General features: G+C 36.1%; 1 protein-coding gene across 1 annotated transcript in view; it reads right to left on the bottom strand.

The window, feature by feature from the left end:
* Window positions 1-25,733, bottom strand: part of LOC107564771 (WD repeat-containing protein 11) — a 161,614-nt gene that overhangs the window by 59,144 nt on the left and 76,737 nt on the right. The window contains exons 12-16 of the mRNA XM_016249924.1: window positions 22,722-22,828; window positions 11,524-11,599; window positions 6,529-6,637; window positions 1,865-1,989; window positions 678-825 (exon numbers count right to left, since the gene is read on the bottom strand). Coding sequence (XP_016105410.1) covers window positions 678-825; window positions 1,865-1,989; window positions 6,529-6,637; window positions 11,524-11,599; window positions 22,722-22,828 — 565 coding nt within the window. The remainder of the gene's footprint in view (window positions 1-677; window positions 826-1,864; window positions 1,990-6,528; window positions 6,638-11,523; window positions 11,600-22,721; window positions 22,829-25,733) is intronic.

The raw sequence follows: 25,733 nt of genomic DNA, 5'->3' as shown, positions 1-25,733 counted from the left end.
GCATGAACATTTGGGCGGTGTTATGCAAATCTTCCCACACAGTGACGTAGATATGTGGGGGCGTGTTAGAACAAGCCGTTTTAGGAAGGCGTGGTTGACTCTTAACTTTTATAAAGAATATCTCTTTGGATTTGAGACTTTAGTCTTTGCAACTTTACAGATCTTCTTTATGCACCAAGAGCTTGTAAAACTCCCGAGAAAGGAAAAATTGAAATCGCATCATATGACCCCATTAAATACTGTTGTCATGGTAATGCATCAAATGTTAATACTCTTTTCAGGTGTTTTTAATGCTCTTAGAATTCCCACAATTTCATGTAATTTCACACCAGAGTTGTTGGCTGTTAGACATACGGTGGATATGCTTTTTTTTTTGTCATTTCCATGATTTGTACTTTAACAAACCACTCCTAGAGATTTAATCATACTTGGTGAGTCTAAACCTACATACCTTTGCAAAGCTAAATTGCAAACCCTTTGAGGTTTCATTGACAAATTCACCAAACACCAAATCGAAAATGTTTCAAGATCATGTATGACAGAGCAAGTCAATCCTGTATTTGAGTCTTTGTTTACTTTTGTAAATAAAAACAAAACAAAATTGAACAGGAGAAAAAATAAATATATAAAACAACAACTCATACACAGGATGCAAAACATATATGAAGGACACTCACATCAGGTGGAATACGTGCCCCATCCTTCACAGTGTTGCCTTCCACGGTGATGTGATAGACCTGACCATCTGTGTCAGTAAACACAAAGTGTTCTCGAGCTGATATGCCCTGACTCATTTCAGATTTACTCTCAGCATCCTGCAACAGACTGACAGAAAACAACAGAGAGTATTGTTAAGAGTTTTGATTGAAACAACAAACCACTTAGACTAAAGCATTTGAAGTGCAGTAACAAAATACCAATGATTAGTGAATCAATTCTAGAAACGTGTGCTATAAATGCTATAAACCTGTATAACTCACTTTCTTCCATGGAACACAAAATGAGAAATGGTGAAAAATGCACTGTCCACCATTTTCTATACAACAATAATGGAAATTTAGAACTCTGAAATGGCAAAAAGCACAAAAAAAGTTTAATAAAAGCAGTCCATCCAACTTGTGTCTTGATTCTGAAGTCACACTTCAAGTTTTTTTTTATAAACAAAAAGACTACAATTTAAGTTATTCATTGAAAGTCTTCCCCTCTGCTGCAAAATCATTTGCAGCAGAAGGGAAGCATCTTCATCCACCAAGTTTAAATGTGCATAAGCAAAAATAAAATTTAAGCTGCAGCAGAGAGGAATATATTCATTAAATAACTTAAATTTCAGTGTTAAGTTCATAAATAGTCTAATTAATTATTAGTGCTGTCAAACGATTAATCGCATCCAAAATAAAAGTTTGTTTACATAATATAAGTGTGTACTGTGCATATGTATTATGTATATATAAATATAAACACATGCATGTATATATTTAAGAAAAATATATGTTATATATGAAATATATTTATATATAATATAAAATATAATATTATAAATGTATATACATTTAAATATTTTCAAAATAAATACCGTATGTATTTATATATACACATCATAAATAAGCAGTACACATACATATGTTATGTAAACAAAAACTTTAACTTTAAAACTTAATTATCAAACTACTTCACAAGATTTGGAATATAATTTAAAAGTTGTATATAATAATTTTATGCTGCTTAAATGCAGATTTTGGAGCTTAACAGGCCCTGGTCATTATTTGTTTTCATTATTCACAAAATCTCTTTTTGTGTTCTGCAGAAGAATGAACAACAATATCATCAGTAAACAATGACAGCTATCCTTTTTGTGCAATCAGACCTGATGACAGAGGACTCTACACTGCTCTGCTCAGCATCAGCGAGGGTGGTCTGTCTGGCCATGGCCTCTCGGGCAGCAAGCTGCTTTTTCTTCAGACTTTTAAGGTTATGTGATGGAGACCACTCCTGTTTACACAAATAAATGTTATAATGAGTCACATTGAAACATACATAACGTCTTGGTTACTATTGACTATACAGTAGATGTCATGTCAATGTACTGACACTAGGCACTTGGGAGGCCCAAAGACCTGTGATACTTGTGAAACAAACACCTGTGTGTGTATATATATATATATATATATATATATATATATATATATATATATATATATATATATATAAAAATACCCCAAAAAGGGCCAATGAAAATTGGTGAGGAATTTGCATGCACCACTCCACAATACATACAGGTATACATGGAAATGGCGTTCATCTACTCATTTAGGTTTCTGCTGAGGAGCCAAGAGCCATTCAATGGGTTGTTTAGTGTTGCGGCAGGAGGGACACAGCATCTCGTTCCTTCCATTAGGAAATGGAGGTTACAACAGTAACCAAGACGTTCCCTATCTGTCAGTCACTTTGACATTGTGTCAATGTACTGACACTAGGGGTCCCTATGGAAAATAGCACAAGAAACTGTATTGTGTTACAAGGTTTTGCTCCGCAGATGTCGGCAAGTTACTTTGTGCTGGGTAAAAAGTGCATTCGCAACATCGTAACCTACCCAACGCCCCACAATAGCCGTACAGTCCTTTGTACCATGCAGGGACAAAAAGGACAGTACTTACAATGGGAATAGGTCGCTTCAGCTGTTTTTTGACCATTCCTCTCTCTATCTTTTAGCACAGAGGAATTGTTCCATTCTCTGTGCAGAAAAAAGAACACTATGGAGGCCATATCTTCTCATAGAGAATACATCACATAGACTTACAATCTGAGAAGTATTACATATGGAAAGTTAGTATGGCTGGACACTTGTTCTAGAATGACCCATGCCCATAGAAATACTACGTCCATTCAAGGGCAGAATGTACGGTGACGTATCAGTTTGATAGCTACACATCGCATGCCACGGCATCTTGGGACTCAAGTCTGAATACAGTGCTGAAACGCTCTCACATGCATCAATCCAAGCAGTGTTACAGACATGGAGGATGCCATATGCCCCAGGAGTCTCTGAAATTGTTTCAGTGGGATTGCAGCTGAACCTGGGCAGGCGCATGGCAAACTAAATAGCGTAACTGAGTCAGACTCTCCTGATGAGCCAGTGTGATGGGTTGGGCAGTGCTAACCAGGCCCCCAAACACCATTTGAGTTGTACCAGAGGGACAATCATTTCTGACGTATCTGCGGTAGGACGCCATTGGTCGCCTCGTTGGGAAGCACTGCGTCCTGACCCTGTGACTGATCATTCAAAAACAATCGCTAATCTCTGAAGAACAAATCCGAATGAGTAGATGTGCACCATCTCTTTTATACCCTTAAGCCCAATTTATACTTCCGTGTCGAACCAAAGCCACAGATATGCCACAGGCTGTGCTCCTGACGTGCACCTCTCCAAAAATGTAACACTGCATCTATTCTACACGGACCTCAAGCACTATGATTGGTCTGCTAGAACTCCTCCCTTCTTTTTTAAAATTGAACAAAGCAAAGAACAAGTGTCTTATTATTTATTATACAACATAGCATTACACATCACTTAGTTATCCGCGACAAACAATGTTGTTCTGCCATGGTATGTACAAGTCCTTGTGGAGACTGAGAGAATGCCACCATCTCCTGTTCCGTTGTCGTCTCCTTTTTGTAGTTTTAAATAAATGATCTGTTCTTGGATATTTATTTGCCACTGTCACGGCTGATGCTTCTCCGACAAGCTGCTTCTTCTACAGCTTCTGCCTTGATACTGTGGGTTATACCAGCAACATGTGTAATTGCACGTCCACGCAGACAATGACACAGAAGTATAAATGAAAACCGACGGAGAGGCTATGGCTTCTGTCAGACATAGGGGTGTGCGATATGACAATTTTTGATCGTGGACGATAAAAACTTCTCCACGATCTGCTTTTGAAGAAATATCGCAATATCGTGCTACAGCGCACATTCAGTCAGTTACAGTTCTAACACCTCAGTCTCAATGCTGTGCATGTATATTACATGCATGCAGGTCTTAAAGGGACAGTACTGAAGTTTTGTATACAAGTGTAATAACAGTAGCAGAACAGTGAACCATGTCTACACCGGACGCGACACCTCTGCGTCACAACAGGTTGAGTCTGTCTAGTGTCTACACAGGACATTTGAACTCTGTGTCAGTACCTCATAAATAGAACGAGGCAGTTTACTGTTGGGGATTTGTTATGTCGTGTATAATATATATATATTTTTTATATCAACACCGCGCCACCGGCGGTAGTTGGTCCATTACCACCGCGGTGGTAAAAATCTGCCACCGTCACAGCCCTACAGGTAACCAAACAGTTGCTGTTCCACACTGGATTTGATAGTAGCAAAAAATTACTATGTAAGTCACTGTGGACCAGCGACTGTTTGGTTTTCCACGTTCTTCAAAATAGCATTTATGTTCAGGAGAAGAAAGAAACTCATTCAGGTTTAAACCAACTTTTTCAACAGGTTGAGTCTGTCTAGTGTCTACACAGGACATTTGAACTCTGTGTCAGTACCTCATAAATAGAACGAGGCAGTTTACTGTCGGGGATTTGTTATGTCGTGTCGTGCCGCATCCAGTGTAGCATCACTGATTATAATGAGTTTTATAGTATTTTGTCGTGCCACACAGCTTGTGTCCTGTAGACAGGGTGTATTTAACTTTCTTATTTAGGCTACTTTCTTGTTTAACTGTATTATTTCTTTGTGCTAAAATAAACACGAGCTGACGAGTTAAATCGGGTGTGTTAGATGAGTGAGACAGTGCTGGGCTGCTCCAGGACAGTTTTGAAAACCATTTCAGAGACATGTTCTTAAATGTGACTCATATAAAATATATTACATGCATGCACAGTTTTAAGGCAGCTTTAATCGCCTTTTTGGTAACTTCATGACTTAACTGACCATGGCATTGCATGCACGTAGTTTATTTCGTGCTTTGATATGAAAGGATACAGGTGAAAGCGCGCGCCGGCGCCTTTGTGGTGCAATTGAAGAGCACAAGCTTCGAGCACAGTACCGTTTCCACACTCGCTTGACTCGCGCTGAAACGTCTCCCGTTCTCAATCGTTTTGCGACTGAATAAATGCACTTCTTGTCAAGAGAAAAAGTGACAGAAGCAGCAGTTGTGAGTGGCGTGGCAAATCCTAGCCCTGCGGTAATTGTGTTAAATATTTTTTATACGCTAAACTGAAAAAATAATCGCCTGCGTTAATCTTGACACCACTAATATATATATATATATAATATATATATATTTTTTATATCAACACCGCGCCACCGGCGGTAGTTGGTCCATTACCACCGCGGTGGTAAAAATCTGCCACCGTCACAGCCCTACAGGTAACCAAACAGTTGCTGTTCCACACTGGATTTGATAGTAGCAAAAAATTACTATGTAAGTCACTGTGGACCAGCGACTGTTTGGTTTTCCACGTTCTTCAAAATAGCATTTATGTTCAGGAGAAGAAAGAAACTCATTCAGGTTTAAACCAACTTTTTTTAAAACAATTTTTATCTTTACCCACTTCAGCCTAAATATGCGCCATTCTTTTTTATATTTTGCTACCTTGAAAGGCTTTGTCTTTATAATTGGGAAATTAGTTTGGCTGTAATACTCAGACAACTTGTAAAATAGTAAAACCAACATGACAAAGAATCGTGATAAAATTGGGAATCATGATAGTTAAAAAAAAAAAAAATTGTGAAATATAATTTTTTGCCATATCGCCCACCCCTAGTCAGACGCAGAAGTATAAATCAGCCTTTATGCATGGGTGAGTGGTGCATGCAAATTCCACTCACCAACTCTCACTGGCCTTTTCTCAAAGTATCAGAGGTGTTTGGGGCTCCCAAGTGTGACCCCTAGTGCCAGTACATTGACACAACATCAAAGTGATTGACAGATAAGGGAACTAAGATTATTTAATAAACTGCACATTTTTAAATTTTCAGAGGAGCATACTGAGTTGAATGGTGCTAAAGTTTTTTTCCCCTTTTCTCAAAAAAACGAACAAAAAAAATAATAATTCACAGCTATTTCCAGTTGCAAAGTGGCACAAAAACGATATCTTACATGTTTATTTACACTTCAACACAAATACTATTTAATTCTGCTCCAAGGTGACAAATGTGTTTACACAAAAAATGCACAATGTTATGAAAATAAGGCAATTTTAAACAGTGAGTGAGGAAGGAGGCAGGTAGAATCCTCACAGTCTCCACTCACCGTGGCCATGCCAGTTCCAGTCAATTTAATGACTGTTTTATAGCAATGCACAACCTTCATTAAAGAACACGCAAAACACATCACTTGCACATAGGGACTTCCAATTTTCTTATGTGGTAATAGATTTTACTGTGCTTTAAAATCATCCCAAATGCTGAAATTTCAAGTCACCAAAACATATTTCACCCATAGTTTAAAACAATGAAATGTTTTAAGAACAATCACTATAAGAAACATGGCACATTGTGAGTTTGATACAGTACCAGGGCAGTGACCGTAGGGAAGTTCTTGGCCATCTCACGCAGCAGGGTTCCGGTGCGTACATCCCAGAGTTCCAAAGGTTTATCTCTAAACACCACCACCAGGTACTGCCTAAAGAAGACCAATGTACACATACAATTATTTTGTTCTCAGGACTATACCTGAATTTTATATTTCGATCAAAAAGTGTTTCCCATGTTAAAAGTAACCTACATTAAAAGTAATGAATACTGAATGAATTGGTACCCTTATGCCATGGTCTGACTGAATACTAGATATTAAAGAGGAAAGTGTGCATTAAAACCATGCAGTGCACAGGTAGTTCCAGTCAATTTAATCATCATTTTACATTAATACACAGCCTTCATTGAAACACATACACACACACACACACACACATCACTTGCACATAGAGATCACAGAAATATCCAGGAGCACAGAAAAATATGGTGAATGCAACACTTTTATTTAAAAAAAATAGCTTGGTTACTGGATTGCTGCATTATACCAACGAGGGAGCAACATTGCTGTTGTTAAAGTATTTACAGTAAACTCACAGCTTCCCAATTAGTAGAGAGACACTGTACAGACAAAGGTAATTCACACACACACACCCACACACTCTCTCTCACACGCACACACACACACACACACGCACTTTTAACACACATACACACTTTTAACACACACACACACTTAACTATATTAGTGAGGACATTCCATAGACTTCCATTGATTTTCTATCAGGTTAATTATATTTTCTATCCCACAACCCAGGGGTAGGCAAGTTCAGTCCTAGAGAGCCGCAGTCCTGCAGAGTTCAGCTCCAACCCTAATCAAACACACCTGAACAAGTTAATCAATGTCTTCAGGATTACTAAAGCCACGGTCACACTAGACTCTGAGCATGCAAAATTGTTTTGCATGCTGCAACGGTCATGATATGATGTCACGCTGTGCAGCGTCTTTTTAAAAATCTAAATTCAACATGTAACAAATTATAATACATCTAAAATGTAAGAACATACAATCTACTCCACTTTCCTGCAGCGCTGCAGTTTTAAATTTATGTTCTTTTCATTCAGATAGAAGGTTATGCTGTGACGTATTGATCTGCCGTTGGTCACACAGTGTCATGTGATGTGAATTCGCAGGCCAGAGTTCACCAAGCTTGAATTTTGGAACGCAGCGAAATGCAAAACTTTATCGCACGGGCTTACGTTTCCGGTTTGACGCATTCGCATGCGTATGAATGGAAGTCAATGGAACGAAAAGTCTAGTGTGACCGCGGCTTAAGGCTATAGGAAGGTGTTTTTTTTTTCCAGGGTGGGAGCTGAACTCTGCAGGAGTCTCTAGGGCCAAACTTGCCTACCCCTGCCCTAACTAGAGCTCGACCGATATTATCGATTTACCGATATTTTCCCCGATATTTAAGCATTTTACAATAATCGGATATCGGTTTTGTAATATCGGATTCACTGATAAACGCCGCCATCTTGTGGATGTTTTGAGAATTGCGCGCAGGCGTGCACAGGTACTTGATTTACTGTAGTTAGTAAACCTTTATTTAACATAACAGCCATTAATGCACAAATTAGATGTATTACATAAATGCCTGATATGCAGTTTATGAAGCTTGGCTCGAAGAAATAGAGACGAACTCACGGAGTCACGTAAGATAATCCGTCAAGTCCTGTCCCAATAAAGACGTAACTTTGCGTGAATTAAATAATATGCAGCCATGAATGGGCGCATGTTGGAAATAAAAGTGCTGAATTTAATTCGCTCTCTGTTGTCTATATGCTCATCATCTCATGAAGGCGGAGTCACGTAGGCTAAGATCTGTCACATCCTTTCCCAATAAAGACGTAACTTTGCATTAATTAAATAATATAGCCATGAATATGTGCATGTTGGAAATAAAAACGCTAAATTTACTTCTCTCTCTGTTGTATATTTGCTCATCGTTAGTCTCGTGAAGCCGCTTTTATATTGCTGTTCACTCACCGGGTTGATGCTTAGGAAATGCTCCAGCACGGCCTCCGCATGTAACTTTAAACAAGATTCACTTGTTTAAAACACCCCTAAATTGTATTAACATTTACTATATAATCATTATTTCGCTAATAAACATCGAAATAAATACATCTCTATGGAAATTCATTTATTATCTGCGCGAGCGATTGCAGTTTGGGTATAGTTCTGTGTAAATGCATAGATAAACTGCGCTGTCAGCAGGCATTTCATAATCTAGAATGACAAAAACATTATTAGTAATTCTGATATAACATGCCAGTTGAGAAATGCAATAAAATACAAGGTTTTGTTTGTTATATTTCAATATTCCAGAGAATATTATTCAGTGAATTAACATTATCCAGTGAATTATTCTTCACTCTTAAGCCTATTAAACCGCTTATAAACCTACTAAAACTGTAGTTTAAAATGAAGTTGATATGACTCCTTTTATTTATTTATTTTCTCCATTTGAAAACATTAGACCTTCTACATTTATTTTGCTTATTGTTAATATTAGTGTTGCTGCTGATGCTTTAAATAAAATGTTTTTTTTATTGTAATATGAAGATTAAATTTAACATGAAAGACTGGTAATTTTCAACACTTTTTTATTTTTTAAGATGACTGAAAAGGAGGACAAACCAAAGTGAAGTATGGACTTACTTCACTCAGTCATTTATTTACTTTATAACAGTAAATAAATATCAGTTCTGCATATTGGTTATCGGGCACATAAATACGCAAATAATTGGTATCGGTTATAAAATATCAATATCGGTCGATCACTAGCCCTAACCCAATCCCTACCCCTAAACCTATACCTCACACAAAACTTTCTGCTATTTTAGATTTTCAAAACACTTCATTCTATATGATTTATACGTTTTCCCCATATAAATGTCCCCACAAGGTAAAAATTTACTGGTATTATTATACTTGTGGGGATAATGTAGGGAATACCAGGTACGTACACAAACACACACACACTTTCTCACTCAATAATTAATTAATTCAATCAAATAAATGTAATCTTACCACACAATTTTTCTCTGTGTCTGTTTGAAAGCAGGCAGAATGCTAGATCTAACAATACAACCATCGTATAAGTGAGATAATCCATGGCTAGGTGTGCATTACATGATTTTAACTATACATTACACATAATGAGTTGTTCTAGACCAGTGGTTTAATATCAATTGTAGGATTCACTGCTTCACTGCTCTAGACCAGTGCTTCTCAAACGTGAACACCCCCCCCCCCCCCCCTCCCCTCCTTATTCGATTTTTTGTCTGGAGCCCTGCATATAGATAAATCTGACGACGCAAGAGAGAGCTCAATTCGGTCCGGTTTTCTGAGCGCAGACACCGAAGCATACACACACAGAAAGCGCAAATCACAGCACACAAGTAAGTTACTCTTTCGCGTTGCATGAATGGAGAAATACACACAAAATGATGTTGAATTGTCCGTTTTGACAAGTATTCACGTAAACACAGTTGAGTATGTCTTAAGTGAACGTAAACAGTAGGGAGAACGTGTATCGGCACATTGAATCCATGCATTTGGCTTTAAAGGGATAACAGCCTAATTTAGTTGCTATTGTCCGAGTCATTGATGTTAATCAAGCAACAAAAGAAAGACAGAAAATCACTCACTGCTCTTGACTGAAAAACTTTAGTAGCCCTAAAGATTAATCCAAATCTATTTATAGAAATAAATATGTCTGCTTGAAAGAATGAAGAATATGGTAAACAAGTTGCTATAAAGAATGCATAATTAGCCTTTATAACCATTGGTATTTCATTAAAACGAAGACCATGTTCTTTATGAGAAGTGGTTTTAATTAATTTTAACATAAAGGCATGTTGTGTGCCACCGCAATTAAATCGGTGTCTATCATGATAAAACCTTAATATCAAACCTATATAATGAGTTTGGAAATTTTACAGAAATTCTTAATAAATTCATTACACTAACAATAACCATTAGATTTTAGCCGACTAAATTTACTGTAGATTTAGTCGACTAAAATCTTATGATATATGATATATCTTATGAAACTAGACTAAAACTAAAAACAATTCAAGTGACTAAAATATGACTAAAACTAAATGGCATTTTAGTCAAAAGACTATGACTAAAACTAAAACTAAATCAAAATTTGCTGTCAAAATGAACACTGGTTTGTATATAACTGGGCTTATTAAAAATATCAAAACATTTTATGTAAAATTCACTTGAAGATGTATGTTTCTCAGTTTAATTCGTGGTGACGTTAGAAAGGGCTATAGTTTAGTAGAACATTGTTGCCTACTGGAAATTAAACACTTCAAATTTATTTTTAAGATTGAACAGTAACGTTACTGTATGCTAGAGAAGTGTTCAAACAAAACTATTAGTTTTGTGCAGGAATACCAGATGCAATTATAATACTGTTTGTGTTTAATTTATAATGTGACTTAGCAGCACCTATATTTTTATAGTTTCACTGGAAACTATTTAAAATAAGGTTAATTTTCCATAACTAACATTAACAAAAATATGAAATACTGTTACAAATGTATTGTTCATTGTTAGTTCAAGTTAGTTAATACATTCACTAATGTTAACAAATTATACCTTATTGTAAGTGTTACCGTTTTACTATCATCAGCTTTTTAATAAGAAAATGTAACACCCAATAGTCACATATACTCCTCCATTTCTCTCTTCAGATGCACTTTTGAAATATCTAGCTATGCAGTTTCTGTGTTTGAACACAATGATTATTGGTGGAATGGGCTGTGAGGCAAGGTGCACCAGGTACAATCTTGCCTAGGGCAGCAAATTGGCCAGGGCCGGCCCTGCATGAAAATAATCTGTGTGTGTGTCTGTATTTGTCACCACTAAACGTTAATCACTGTTTAGGGAAACCAAAGGGACTAAAATGTTTAAGTGCTCACCGAGGTGTTTGCAACTGGAAAACATATGTTACTCACTTCAGATGTGACACTTTAATCATTTCAATGGCTGGTTCATCGTTCCCACGTTCACCTCGAAATGCAAAGCAACGCCCTAAGAGAGAAAGCACAAAATATGAATTATGTGTAATATGTTCAGCACAATGAATACATTAATGAATGAATAAATGAATGAATGAATAATCAAACAAACAAAGTACTCTCAAATATATAACAAAACATACAAATTATAGGCCTGCTTAAAATTATTAGTTTGATATGGATTTAGGCCTTGTGTCCACCAAAGCATTTTGAACCAGTTGAAAATGCTAGGTGTGCTTCTGAAAATGCCAAGCTTGGAGGCGCAGTGACCCATGGCTAACAAAAATTTTAATTTTTTTCACATGCAATAACAAACTCGCCCTGACCAACCTGGTTTCTTTTTTTTAATTAAATCATAGGAACAAATAATTATAGTGCGCTCACATTTTAACTAATATGAAGGAACAATTTAATATAAAGCGATTAACAGTTTCTTAATTCATGGACATTATATATTTCTGCATGTCTTGGAGGGCTCTGTGTCAAAAATGATGAATAATGAATAAGTATGTGCATGACCTGTTGAAATGCATCAGCGAATTATTAAATATACATTTCAATCCTTTTATTTTGTGACATTAATGTGGACACTGTAGTGGCAAAGTAAATACGTGTTAGAAAACTAAGCCTGTATTACTTATAATTTTCCCATTTACAGTAATCATAGGCATTTTGGTTGACTGCCTACTGTATATAAATAAGTAGCAAAGACTGTGGTGGCTTAAAGGGCCTGTAACATGTTTGTATACTCACAGAAATTATTGTTAGATCGCTGCATCACAACATGTGAACTCAATCTCCACAATCAACTCTTCATCTGCACTGCACTTTTTCAGTCTCACACTGGACTATTATTTCACCTTATAGCTATTGTAACACACTAGTCTGACCAACCGACTGTCTAAACTTGATTGGCAGGCGATCTGACCAATCATAACTCCATTTTTGTCTGACAACAACCCTGACAGGAGAGTAGATTAACATAGGTGGACTTGAACTTGAAAAACGTTGTATTGACGTCTTTCCGTGGTTGAAACAAGATACCTTCTGATGTTCATTCATGTTTATATCATGCTATAACTAGTAAAGAGGAAGAGATGATCGGTTCATGTGCCGCTTGAACTGAGACGCTACAGGGATCTGTTGTTTGAATTTCTTACAAAATGACAAAATTTGAAAGCTGACACTTTGTTTCATACCAAAAGTAAACTGTTCTAGCTTGTCTGTCGTCGTGTTGTTAGTGTTGTCTTTGCTCCTTGAAGTATTTTTCAATGCGAAGGTCAATTGAACTGAATGTTGTAAGGCACGGAATCACTCAACACCATCAAATCTTCCTTGATCTTTCACATAAGATATTACATAAGATTTTCACATAAAATTATTGTGACTTTAACAGTAAAAGACCGTAAAAATGGTACAGTAAAAACCTGTTAATTGGTTAACAGTAAGTTTCCACAGTGAACAACTTTAATAGGTTTAACCATACATTTAATAATTAACATTATGGTTTTTGAAAGTGAAAAAGAACAACTTGTATAATTTACAGTGAAAACATTTTATTTGCCAGTATTTTCCTATAAATGTCACAGATTTTTTTTAATAGTGTAATTGTACTATAAAAACTTTTTTTATTAGTCCAAAAACTAATTAGTCTATTAAAACCAAGCTGCCAAAATGAATTGTTGAATTCTTTTTGGTCCATCCACAAATTGGAGAAATGAAAGATACAACAGGATTACTTGAAATAAAAATAGATTTAGATGCCTGCTAAGTTATCCAAATGATGTGCAGCTCTTATTTGTGAAAGACCATCATCTCTGCTTCCGAATGATCCTAACATTAGTCACTGTTTATTTCCAACAAAGCACTTGATAAGTAATTACTTGAATAAATTATTTTTAACAGTTGGACACAAGCTTTGCAAACACATAAACACACTTTTAGTGAAAGATGGATGCAACCATAATGTCAACATGTAAGTAACCATGTTAATTCTAAAGTCTGATCTGATAAATGGTTGTTTGGTAAGGACTCATGTAGTCACCTGTTCAGTCACAAAATCATTTGTTTCTGCTTTTGCATTTTGCTAAAAAAAAAAAAAGAGTCATCGATTGAGTGGTCAACTTCACACATTTATTTGCATGAAAAACAACAAATAATGATTAAGTTAATTTAATTTAAAAGTCTGTGAGGGTGATTTTGTGCCTCTTTGGGATGGCACAATAAAGCAATGTTCACTTGCAGAACGCAAGCTTCTAGAGGACACATAAGTCTGAAGTAATGAATTTAGGTAAATGGGTGCAGAGTCAGTGGTGGTATTGTAGGCAAACATTAATGCCTTGAATTGTATGCGAACAGCTAAGGTAGCCAGTGCAAATTGATAAACAGATGTGTGACGTGCATTCTTTTTGGCTCATTAAAAAATTATCTTGCTGCCGCGTTCTGGATTAATTGTAAAGGTTTGATAGAACTGGCTGGAAGACCTGCTAAGAGAGCATTGCAATAGTCCAGCCTGGACAGAACAAGATCTTGAACAAGGAGTTGTGAAGCATGTTCCGAAAGAAATATGATAAAGTGTGTATGAAAAGAGTGGTCTAATGATGGTCCTGTTCTAATGAAGACAGGGAGTGCAGGCAGCTGCAGAAAGTTAACAACAATAACAACAGCAACAAAACAACACTGATGAAGTGGCGATGCTAGGATTTGCATGCTGTATGTCATCCACACATGCACACAGATGACCCAGAAAAAAAAAATCTACAAGACTGTGAGACAAGCAAGTTGTCAAAAACAAGCAAAATTCTGTAAATATGAAACGGAGTGAATCAAAATTACCTCAACTCACTACCTAGTATTTTTTACATTTTAATTTGTACTAAACATGCTAGATATCTAAAAATCATTATTAATCTTTATAGATCTGGGCTAGGTTGCAACAAAACCCTGAAGTTAAGAATGCAACCTCCCTGAACTGAGTTTTTGCTGGTTGGGTTGTCTGAAACACCAGACACGTCATTCTGCACTTTTGTGCAAAGTTCAAGGTGGCGGTCAAAATCAGTGAATCTAATCACCACCATGCAGGCAAAAATTAATTTTAAGAATGGTATAAATAAGTATCGTATATACAGTGGGTACGGAAAGTATTCAGACCCCCTTAACCATCCAACCTGACAGAACTGGAGAGGATCTGCAAGGAGGAATGGCAGAGGATCCCCAAATCCAGGTGTGAAAAACTTGTTGCATCTTTCCCAAAAAGACTCATGGCTGTATTAGATCAAAAGGGTGCTTCTACTAAATACTGAGCAAAGGGTCTGAATACTTGGGACCATGTGATATTTCAGTTTTTCTTTTTTAATAAATCTGCAAAAATGTCAACAATTCTGTGTTTTTCTGTCAATATGGGGTGCTGTGTATACATTAATGAGGAAAAAAAAGTAACTTAAATGATTTTAGCAAATGGCTGCAATATAAGAAAGAGTGAAAAATTTAAGGGGGTCTGAATACTTTCCGTACCCACTGTATAGTATATAATAAGTATTGCTTTTTATTTCTCCTACATGTTCTTACTATATGTCAGTAAGTTGTTGTTATTTTAGCATGTGTGTTTGGCTCAGTGTTATTTTTTTTAGGATAACTGATAAACGAATGTAGTTTGATTTGTATTAGTTATCTATTTTAAGTTTTAGTTACAGTTGTAGTAATGTTGTCATTTTATTAGTTTTTTATTATGTCCATATAGGTTTTTTATTAAGTTTTAGTTTTATTTAATTTGAGTTATTTTAGTACTTCATATTTATATATGTGTGTGGCTGTATATACACATGTAGTTGTTTTTTGGTGTTTGGCTTAGTGTTATGTTAGAATCATTATTATACTCACACCTTTTGTTCTTTTAATATTTTGAATTGTTTTTAACTTAATTTTTTTGTTTTCATTTAAATGTTTAGTTTTGAAATGTTGTTGTATGCATTTGTCATTTTTATTTAATTTTCTTAAATGTGTGTATATATATAGTATTTATAGAGTTTTAGCGTTTAGTTTTAATTACTTTTTCTTATTTGTAAGTCACTTTGGATAAAAGCATCTGCTAAATGACTAAAAGTAAAGTAAAGTAAAGTAAAAGAATGAAATGTGGCATTAATGTGTTTGAAGGTGTATGAAAAATGGTGCAAATGGAAATATTAGAACAGGTGATGTATATTAGGCTATGCAATTTGTCAAACAACAAAGTAAACTTGTTCCTGAAAAAATGTCCAAACACAATATATCCTTCAGTCTAGGGTGGAGTCAGTGAGTACAACAACAATTTGGGATAAATAAAATGTAATTTAAATGGGTCATGAAATAACTCCACATATAAGAGGTTACTAATCAACTAATCAATTCTCTTTCCGGCTCAGACAGCATTGGTTAAAGCATATGGAGCTGTCACGTGATGAACGAACGACTCAAACCCGAAGACTCGAGAGATGAACTAATCAATTCTCTTTCTGGCTCAGACTGCATTGGTTAAAGTCAAGTGTATGGGGCTGTCACGTGATGAACGAACGACTCAAACCCGAAGACTTGTCAGATAAGAGGTGATGTGAGCTAATCATAGACTGAAGTGTGTGTTGTTTTATTGCATTTTAATGTTCAAATGTTTCTTTTGTTATATGAAAACAATTAACAGATATTAAGTGTTCAACACTTAACCTAACCTAATTCTTACCTAATTCAATACTGTGATAATGGTCATATGAAAGTTTAATACAGTCACATGCCTACAACTCACACATGCACATTTTCATCAACACATCTTGGATAGGTAAACAATGGTCAAATTGCAGAATTTATTATTATTTTTTAAATGCATTTTACAATTTTATTGTTTCTCTCTCTCCTTATAGAACAATGTAGAGTGACAAGAATGCCGTTGAGAGAGTTGGGGAAATGGGGACATGACCCAGGCTGGACTCTGTTGGGATTTCTAAATATGAACGGACACTGATATCAGCCATCACAAGGTTTGCTAAATCACCCAGCACATGAGTCCCATATTCTTGGTCGATTTCCTGTCAGTCTTGTAAACTCATCTACTCATGAGATCGAAACGAATTCAATCAGGAGACAACAAAGCTTTCTTGGTATCAAGGACTGAAAGAGTTCATTCACAACCAATAGAAACCCGCTATGTCTTGTGACCACCAATGGATGGAACCATTATGTCCAGAACAGGAAAAGGATGAGTAAATTAACTAATGCCCTCAGGCAAGCACGGGAGATACAGCGTGACGCCACATGACTATCACATGTTTAACCACCTGCTTCCTGCATGACCGAAACCCTTACTTTCTTGTGTCACAGACAAAGAAACAGAACCTTGCATGACTAGTTTAAAAGACAAATCGTTTAAAAACGTGTAAGTAGTGAAAATGTATCCACTGTATGTGTTATGCCGTATCTATATATTTGATGTGTTTATCGAAACCATGATATCTCAATCTTGGCCTTATAACTTTTCTTTTAGTGATTACGATTACTGTGTATGCAAAATACCTGTTGTTTGAGCTCGAATGAGAGTTTGTCTTATTCGCCGAACATTGGTGTTAGTGAAAAGTTTATATTTTGTATCATTCTCTGGTGATAATACTTTTATCAGAAGATATTTAAAACTTGCAGAAATACTCTCCACAAACAGCATGCGATTCATGCATGATAAGGAACAGTATGGGGCGTGGCTAAGCCACCATCTGATTGGACAGCGACCTGTGGGCTGGACAAAAGTCAGCCTGCTTAAAATTGGACACAAAGCCCTCTCGCGCGGTCTTACGCTCGGGCTCACTTTCTCACTCTAAAGAACTTTGGCTTTCACCTTGATGAGCGCGACAAAGCGCCCCATGCCGTACCATTGCACCAGCGAGACCATCTAAGAACTCAAACACTTCAGAGAAACACGATCTTCAAAGTCTTGCAAACTCAGGCTTTTAGCAGGACTGCTGAAGCTCTTCGTAGCCCGGCAACCAACCAATTCAACGAGGGGTTTCCCAAAAGAACGTAATTCAAACGTCATTCCGACGTCACCTCAGCGACCAATCAGCAACGGGGTTCCCTCATCAGACATCCAGGAAGCCCGCGTCAGCAACGGAATCACCTCAGCTTTTCAGCTGTCAACCAAAAGAACGCAAGTAACGAACAAACTCTTCAAATCTGCTGAACTGGTGTTGAGCTAATTTAAGCAGTAAAATTAAGCCAAAATTATCTGCTTGGTAAATTCTCTAAGGGGAATTTAAATCACTCGTAAAACGAGTTAGAACTTGAAAGCTTCATAGAACTCCGTCAACTCTCATTTCTGTCATCTGAAACTGTATGTGTGTGTATGTGTGTTTTAATCTAGGTTTTATGTAATCTAGAATAGCCAATAAAATTCATGTTTCATTTATAAATGATCATCGTCTGGTGTCATATAATTTCAAGGTTAAAACTTTGCCAAGATCAACGTTACCTCTCTAAGAGCTGACAAATTATCATAATTGTGTTAACCCATGGCCAGGGAGAACATAAAATACATATTCAATTGATAATATACACTGACATCTTCTCGCTGGCCGAGTAGCTGATAGGGTGTAAACCATTTAAATTAAAATTCAGTTTAATCAGGTGGACCTCGACTTTTCAGATTCGAGTCCTTTCAAAACCTGAATGAATTAATAATAATTAATTCCCTACAATTACAAATGAGTAATTTCATTACAACTCAAACCCTTTCTTTGCGAGTCAACAGCTCATATATACATATTGTGAGATAATGTATGTAATATATATAGGGCTGCAACAACTAATCGATAACATCGATTATTATCGATAATGAAAATCATCGACAACGATTCTCATTATTGATTAGTCGGGTCTGCCCACAGTGCACGTACAACTTTAGCCAGTCGCATCAAATTATAGCACTGAATAACGCATTTCTATGGACAAAATGCATCTAAAAATAGTGGAGGAAACAGAATAAGCTCCAGTGTTGCCAACTTAGCGACTTTGTTGCTAGATTTAACCAATTTTCAGACCCCCCCCCGTGACTTTTTTCCAAAAAAGCGACTAGCGACAAATCTAGCGACTTCTTGGACAAACCTTAGTGAGTCTCTGTGATCACTGGTTCTGACGCAACGGCGCGAGGTCAGCGCGCACACACCTCTCGCTCTGCGTCTGCTCTGTACAGCAAGCAGCTGATAGGAGCAGCGCCTTCAGTTAAAATAGATATTATGTTGCTTCTCTAATTTTACATGCAAATATAGCCGAAATCACAGCACAGGAATTGTCTTTGTCTTGTCTTTTCTTATGTGCGTTTCATTTCATCAGACGATGGCTCAAATATAAAGCAGGATTTTTTTGTGCAGATTAACGTCTTGGAAGGGAGATCTGGTCATGTAGTCTTAAAGGGCCACATTTCAGTCACTATTTCATATTTATTCTGTTGTCTGACAACAGAAACAGTAATATATATATAAATGAAAACAGTTTTATTGAGAATTTGGCTGCATTAAAATACAGTACGTGAGCACAGAGAGACAAACAAATGTAAAAGGCAACAGACGTGCTGACGTCATGAATATGCTAATTAGTGTATGACGTCATCTGGCGACATTTAGCGACTTTTCAAACTGGCTTTAGCTACTTTCTATTGAAAGAAGTTGGCAACACTGATAAGCTCCAGCAGGAAAAGTACGTGATCCAAGCTGCCCAAAACATGAGAAATCTTTATTTTAAGCTTCAAGCTGATGCATTAGCATAATGGCTTACACTTTGACAGATATGTGTGTGCGTCCTCAGGGCAAAAAACTATATCCTTATCTGTAAATGTCACAAATTCACGCGAGCATTTCAATTTTTGCAGAAAGGTCCACCCTGACAGTCTGCGTTAAGTTTAAATCTTTACTGAAAGAGCGCCGGTGCAGCGGGCACGCGCGTTAAACAGACGAAACACAGTAGAGAGGGAGACAATATTCAGCGCAAAAACATTCACTGTGCTGAAATATCTGTTGTTGAACAGCTTACATTTAGGTTTAAAAGTCAACATGTAGTGCGAGTAATTTATGAGAGTAGGATCTGTGAAGGGACAGCAGCATGTAATTGTCTGAATATAAATGTCAGACGCTTTTACAGGATAAATAAATTACAGTAAGAGGAGACTGACTGTGATCAAAGTGCACGCGACGCGTGTTCCTGCAGAACATTACTGTGATTTTATTCGGCTTTACTATCTTTATTATTAGAATTTTTGATCTAGAGATTTAAACTATAGGCCTATTCACTATATGTGACCCTGGACCACAAAACCAGTCTTAAGTCGCTTGGGTATATTTTTAGCAACAACCAAAAATGCATTGTATGGGTCAAAATGATCGATTTTTATTTTATGCCAAAAATCATTAGGATATTAAGTAAAGATCATGTTCTATGAAGATATTTGGTAAATTTCCTACTGTAAATATATCAAAACTTAATTTTTGATTAGTAATATGCATTGCTAAGAACTTAATTTGGACAACTTTAAAGACGATTTTCTCACTATTTAGATTTTTTTGCACCCTCAGATTCCAGATATTCAAATAGTTGTATCTCGCCCAAATATTGTCCTAGCATAACAAACCATACATCAATGGAAAGCTTATTTATTCAGCATTACCCTTATGACTGGTGATACAGTGATACTTATACAGTAATTAACAAATGTATGCAAGGTTTGTGCCACTGCTGCTCTTAACTAACAGTATTGGTAATTACCAAAATTATTTTTTAGCTTTCTGTATTAGTTAGCCCTTCAATATGCGTAAGCTCTTTAGTAACAGTAGTAGGCTATTTCTAATGCTTTAATATAATTATTGCTGTTATCTATGAAAGAAAGGCAGAAAAAATTGTCAAGTGCTTTATAGTGTTTTTTATTCAGATACCAAATTAGTCAAAAAGTCCATAAACAATGCCAGCAAGCATGCAAGCTGTTATCAAAGGCAAAAGATGCCATTTTTGTTATTATGTGAATAAATACTATTTAGTTGTTTCGGTTTGTTATTTGCTCAATAAATGACAATAAAATTTTTAGATTTAAACAATTTTTTGACAGATTCCTAAAATATTTGTGTTATCTCTATTATGACAGGTGGTCTAATAAATTGTTAAGCACTGAATGTTTTCATAGCATTCAGTTGGAACATTTGTTTGAAGGACATTGAGCAGAATGTGGAATAGTGTGTTTTTGTCAATAAAATTTAAATAAAGATTTTTTTATGCGATTAATCGAAAAAATAATCAGCCAACTAATCGATTATCAAAATAATTGTTAGTTGCAGCCCTAAATATATATATATATATATATATACACACACAAATGTAGAAACAATATAAATACAGCATATTTTAATATTTGTTTAATGGAATCTTTTTTATTATTACTGAAGGTCATTGTATCATTAACGTTCATTATCATTGTAAAAAATTTCTTTTATATTTACCCATTGACTATAGCCATTCAACATTACAGTATAATTGAGAGCTATCATTTATTAGACTAATAACAACTTCTAATTTAAGTGAATTTAAAACAATCTTCACATCAGTGCTACTCATGTGGCTCGCCAAGCTTTACTTTGTGGCCCACATGGCAGTAAATAATACGATAATATGATCATGCAGTCAATACAGATATTTCATAAAAACATTAAAAACAAGCAGGGCTATAACATAACCCATTAAAAAAAAAACTCACACCATGTCTACACCGGACGCGAGTGGCGCGATCTGACAAAAGACAATAGAACCCAGTGATGTTGTCTACACTGGATGCGGCGCGACGCCATGCGAAGCAACACGATCCCCATCAGTAAACTGATGCCTCGTTCTATTTATGACGAACTGTACTGACACTACGTTCAAATGATTTGCAACTGTCGCTTTGTCTCGTCAAGTGTAGACAGACTTTTAGCGCAGCAGGGCGCGGCACGACAATATAAAAAAAAATATATATATATATATATATATATATATATATATATATATATATATATATAAAAAAAAAACTAAAACAGCGGCATTACAAGATGGAAATATAGACTAAAAAAAAGATATTTACACTTGCTCTGTCCTACATCCATGACACAGACTCAGTGCGGAGTAGCCAGTTTTAATCTTAACAGCTCTTAACGCCAAATGTGCACTTGGATGGTTAGATACATGATGGGCTAGTATAAAAAAATAAAATAACTTAAGGTCTTTCCAGCATTAAGGTAATCCTGCTTTTTTTTTTAATAATCTTGTCTCAGTTACAAATTTGACTGGTAAAAGATAAAAAATTATAGCCCCTTTTGTATTGCATTGCATACGACAGATTGATAAAAAGACATGCTATTTAAGACTGGATGTAACTTTTGATACTTCGCGGTAAAAGTGGCTCTCCGGTTGACTTTGCCCTATCAGTGTGGCTCCTATAAAAAAATAAAAAATAGTGAAGACCACTGCTTCACATACACCCATTATAATAATTGTTATATTTACCTGTGCCCTTCAGCAAGTAGGAAATATACAGACATAGAATAAAGTTACCAAATACTAAATTCTAAATTAAATGTAGATGAATCCTTAAAAGGATAGATCACCCAACAATGAAAATTCTGTCATTAATTACTAACCCTCATGTCGTTCTAAACCTGTAAGACCTTAGTTCATCTTTGGAACACAAATTACCACAATCAAGGCACAGAAACGTAGCAAGGACATCGGTAAAATAGTCCATGTGACATCAGGGGCTCAACAGTAATTTTGCGAAGCTACAAGAATACATTTTGTGCGCAAAGAAAAGAGCAGCATTTCTGTAGATGTATTGGCAGCAGCAGCAGTGTTGTATATCTATTCCGCCAAGACCAAATACATTGACTTTGTCATGTCCATACCATGCCAATCTTTCCGAGAGTTGTCATGACAGAAATATAGTTATTGTTGTTGTAAGCATTCTGGGTGTGAATGGGTTTGCTAAACTTGAGCATTAACAATTGCAGCAGCGATGTTTGAATAATGAAATTCCACTGAAAATGAACAAAGTAATTTTTTCAATCAACATAACAATACCAGTGTGTAATATGTGTCTGTGTGTGCTTTACCTGTGCGTAAGTCCACATGTTGCAGTTCATTCCTCACAAGTCCAAGGTTGTTGGGAACAGAGGTGGCGAAGGAGAGAAAACTAGTCAGACTGACCCATTCGATTCCTCTGCAAGAGATGAGGATATCAGAGAATAAAATTAGAAGAACATTGAATTTTTTCAAAATTTTGTCAATCACTTACCTCCATGTCGTTCCAAACCCCTAAAAGCTTTGTTCGTCTTCGGAACACAATATAAGATATTTTGGATGAAAACCGGGAGGCTTGTGACTGTCCCATTGACTGCCAAGTAAATTACACTGTCAAGGTCCAGAAAAGTATGAAAGACATTGTCAAAATAGTCCATCTGCCATCAGTGGTTCAACCGTAACGTTATGAAGCAACGAGAATACTTTTTGTATGTGAAGAAAACAAAAATAACGACTTTATTCAACAATTCGTCTCCTCTGTGTCTCTCCGCATCACCGTAGCGCCATTTTGGAGAATAACCACTGAACGCAAGCAGTGTACGCTCTTCTGTGTAAGGGGATACTATTTTGGCGATGCCTTTCATACTATTTTGGTGATGCCTTTCATACTTTTCTGGACCTTGACAGTGAAATTTACTTGGCAGTCAATAGGACAGTCACAAGCCTCCCGGTTTTCATCCAAAATATCTTAAATTGTGTTCTGAAGACGAACGAAGCTTTTACGGGTTTGGAACTACATGGGGGTAAGTGATTAATGACAACATTTTCATTTTGGGGTGGAGTATCCCTTTAATGTTTTTATATCATCTGTGGAAGGCGTAGGGCCATAAAATGTTTGTCCAATCATATCCCTCGGTCCGGGGGCTATATGCTGTCCTACCTGCCTGTCAACATACGTATCTGCATACCTCCGCGCCCCTGTTTGTGTAGAAATTATGTGTTTTGGAGAGACGTGGCTTTGGATGGGAGTGATTTGTAGGGAGGGTGGGATCTTACGCTTTCAAAGCTAGCTTACTTTTGCTAGCCTTTCCGAAATTTCCTATCATACTTTGAATAACAATCTGTATTGTATAAAGCACTATATAAATTAAGGTGACTTGACTTTTATTTTAAAACATTAAATGATATACATAAACTACATAAACTTAAACTGACTGTATATTCTGAATTTCCTCTTTTTCCACTTACAGCACAATTCACCCATAGCACAACAGCATCCTTAGCTATCTTACTTAAGCTCTTGAAAACTTGACATGACAGGCCTTTATTATAAATCAAAACTGATTCAAAAAAATAAAAAGCAGTGAGTCCAGAGAAAGCTCTCTGTGTTCAGAATAGAAGGTCAGAAAGAATGATGGACTGTCTAATGAGACAGAGCAGTGGTGTGTCTTGGCTAGGGGATCCAAGCAGACAGCACTAATGAGACACAAAATGGCCACATGATTAATTAGGCCACTTCTCTCAGAAATATGCAGATAATATGGAAATGAGAAGCCTCTATGGATTGAGGGCACAAGATTGGGGGGAAGTTTTAGACTTTCTGCGTGTGTGGCATCATGAAATTTCAGTACATGAGTGTATAATACAGATCTGATTATACTTTAATGTGTTTTTGGAATCACTTAAGGTAGAGACATCAGGGACATTTTGTTCCCTATACAGTTAGTTTTATTCATGATAAAGTACATTTCTCCCAACGGTTCTGTGTATCTCTGTGCAACACCCATAGCAAAATAAACAATTAATACAGTGTCAAAAATGTTCCCTGTATTACACACCTGAAGTATTATTGTAGAGGGAATATTTCTGTATTTATTAGTTTTCCATTTCAGGTATGGTACTGCATGCCCATCAATTCACACTGTAATGATGCTTGCAAACTTGTGCTGTGTTGCAAAATGTTTAGTTTTAAACTAAAAGACGGAGAACAGATGTTTTCTTAAGAAAACAGACATTGCTGAGAGATGAGTAGATGTATGTGTGTGGGAAAATATCATATATGGTGTCAATAAATAAATAAATAACACCGTGGATGAGAACATTTCCTATTTTTTGTTTTTATTTGAGCTCCATAAGATGGGCCATGTTACACCTAGGACCATTCACTTGGCATGTACTGTTGCTGTAAGGAACTATTTTCTGGTGGAAAGGATAGCATTTAAAAAATTGAATTGAAAAAGTACCATATCAATTAGGGGTGTGCGATATTGACAAAAAATTATATCTCGATATTTTATGGGATTTTATCGATAATGATAATTAGACGATATTTTGCTGAGTGTGTTATTGTGCTGGTACCTTAAGGACTGCCGAAGACAGCTGACTCCTAATGTTTTTAATATTCTTCATATGCTGAGTGGCGGTCAGTTCATACTGATAGAAATTAATCTTTTCCAATAAGTTTAAACTGATTTTTGCATTTTATGGGCATTTTTACCTTTATAAAGCCATTTTTTCTAAAAGTGTCCATTATCTTTTGAGTCAAATTCTTACATTTAATCAGGGAATTAGAATAATAAGACATTTGGGCTGTTACCAAGCAAATTAAATCAACACAGAAGCTGCATCTGAAGTGGCATTTAGATGTATTTACACACATGTATTTTGTTTAATGCAAGACATGAAGGCATTTAACCTGCAATTACAAATGCATAAAAAATGTTTTGATATATTAAACATAAAACGTTGAATGCTGACATTTGAAATGATTTAAAACATGAAAAAAAAGAAAAAGAAAAAAAAGAAAAAGCCGAAATTTGAAATTAAAACCGCCAACAGGTGGCAGCAAATCACTGTTAATAAGTAAGTCATTGCGATTGAACTTAATCATTTAAACGGTTGATTCATTCAAGAACGAAACACCGTCATGTTGCTCAGACACAAAACAGCACTGTGGCTGTATTCGGAATGATATTTGTTGGCGAAATAGAGCAAAAACAAGCAATATGGTGTCTAAAACGTAAGGCTCTTAATTAACTTATTGTTTATTGAATTCAATGTCACATTTGTAATCATGGTAATTTTTGGAGAAAAACGGCACTCTT

The sequence above is a fragment of the Sinocyclocheilus grahami genome, unplaced genomic scaffold (genome assembly GCF_001515645.1).
Source record: "Sinocyclocheilus grahami isolate Dianchi unplaced genomic scaffold, SAMN03320097.WGS_v1.1 scaffold960.1, whole genome shotgun sequence".
Classification (NCBI taxonomy): Eukaryota; Metazoa; Chordata; class Actinopteri; order Cypriniformes; family Cyprinidae; genus Sinocyclocheilus; species Sinocyclocheilus grahami.
Note: the sequence above shows the minus strand (reverse complement) of the source record. Positions and strands in the feature narration are given on the sequence as shown.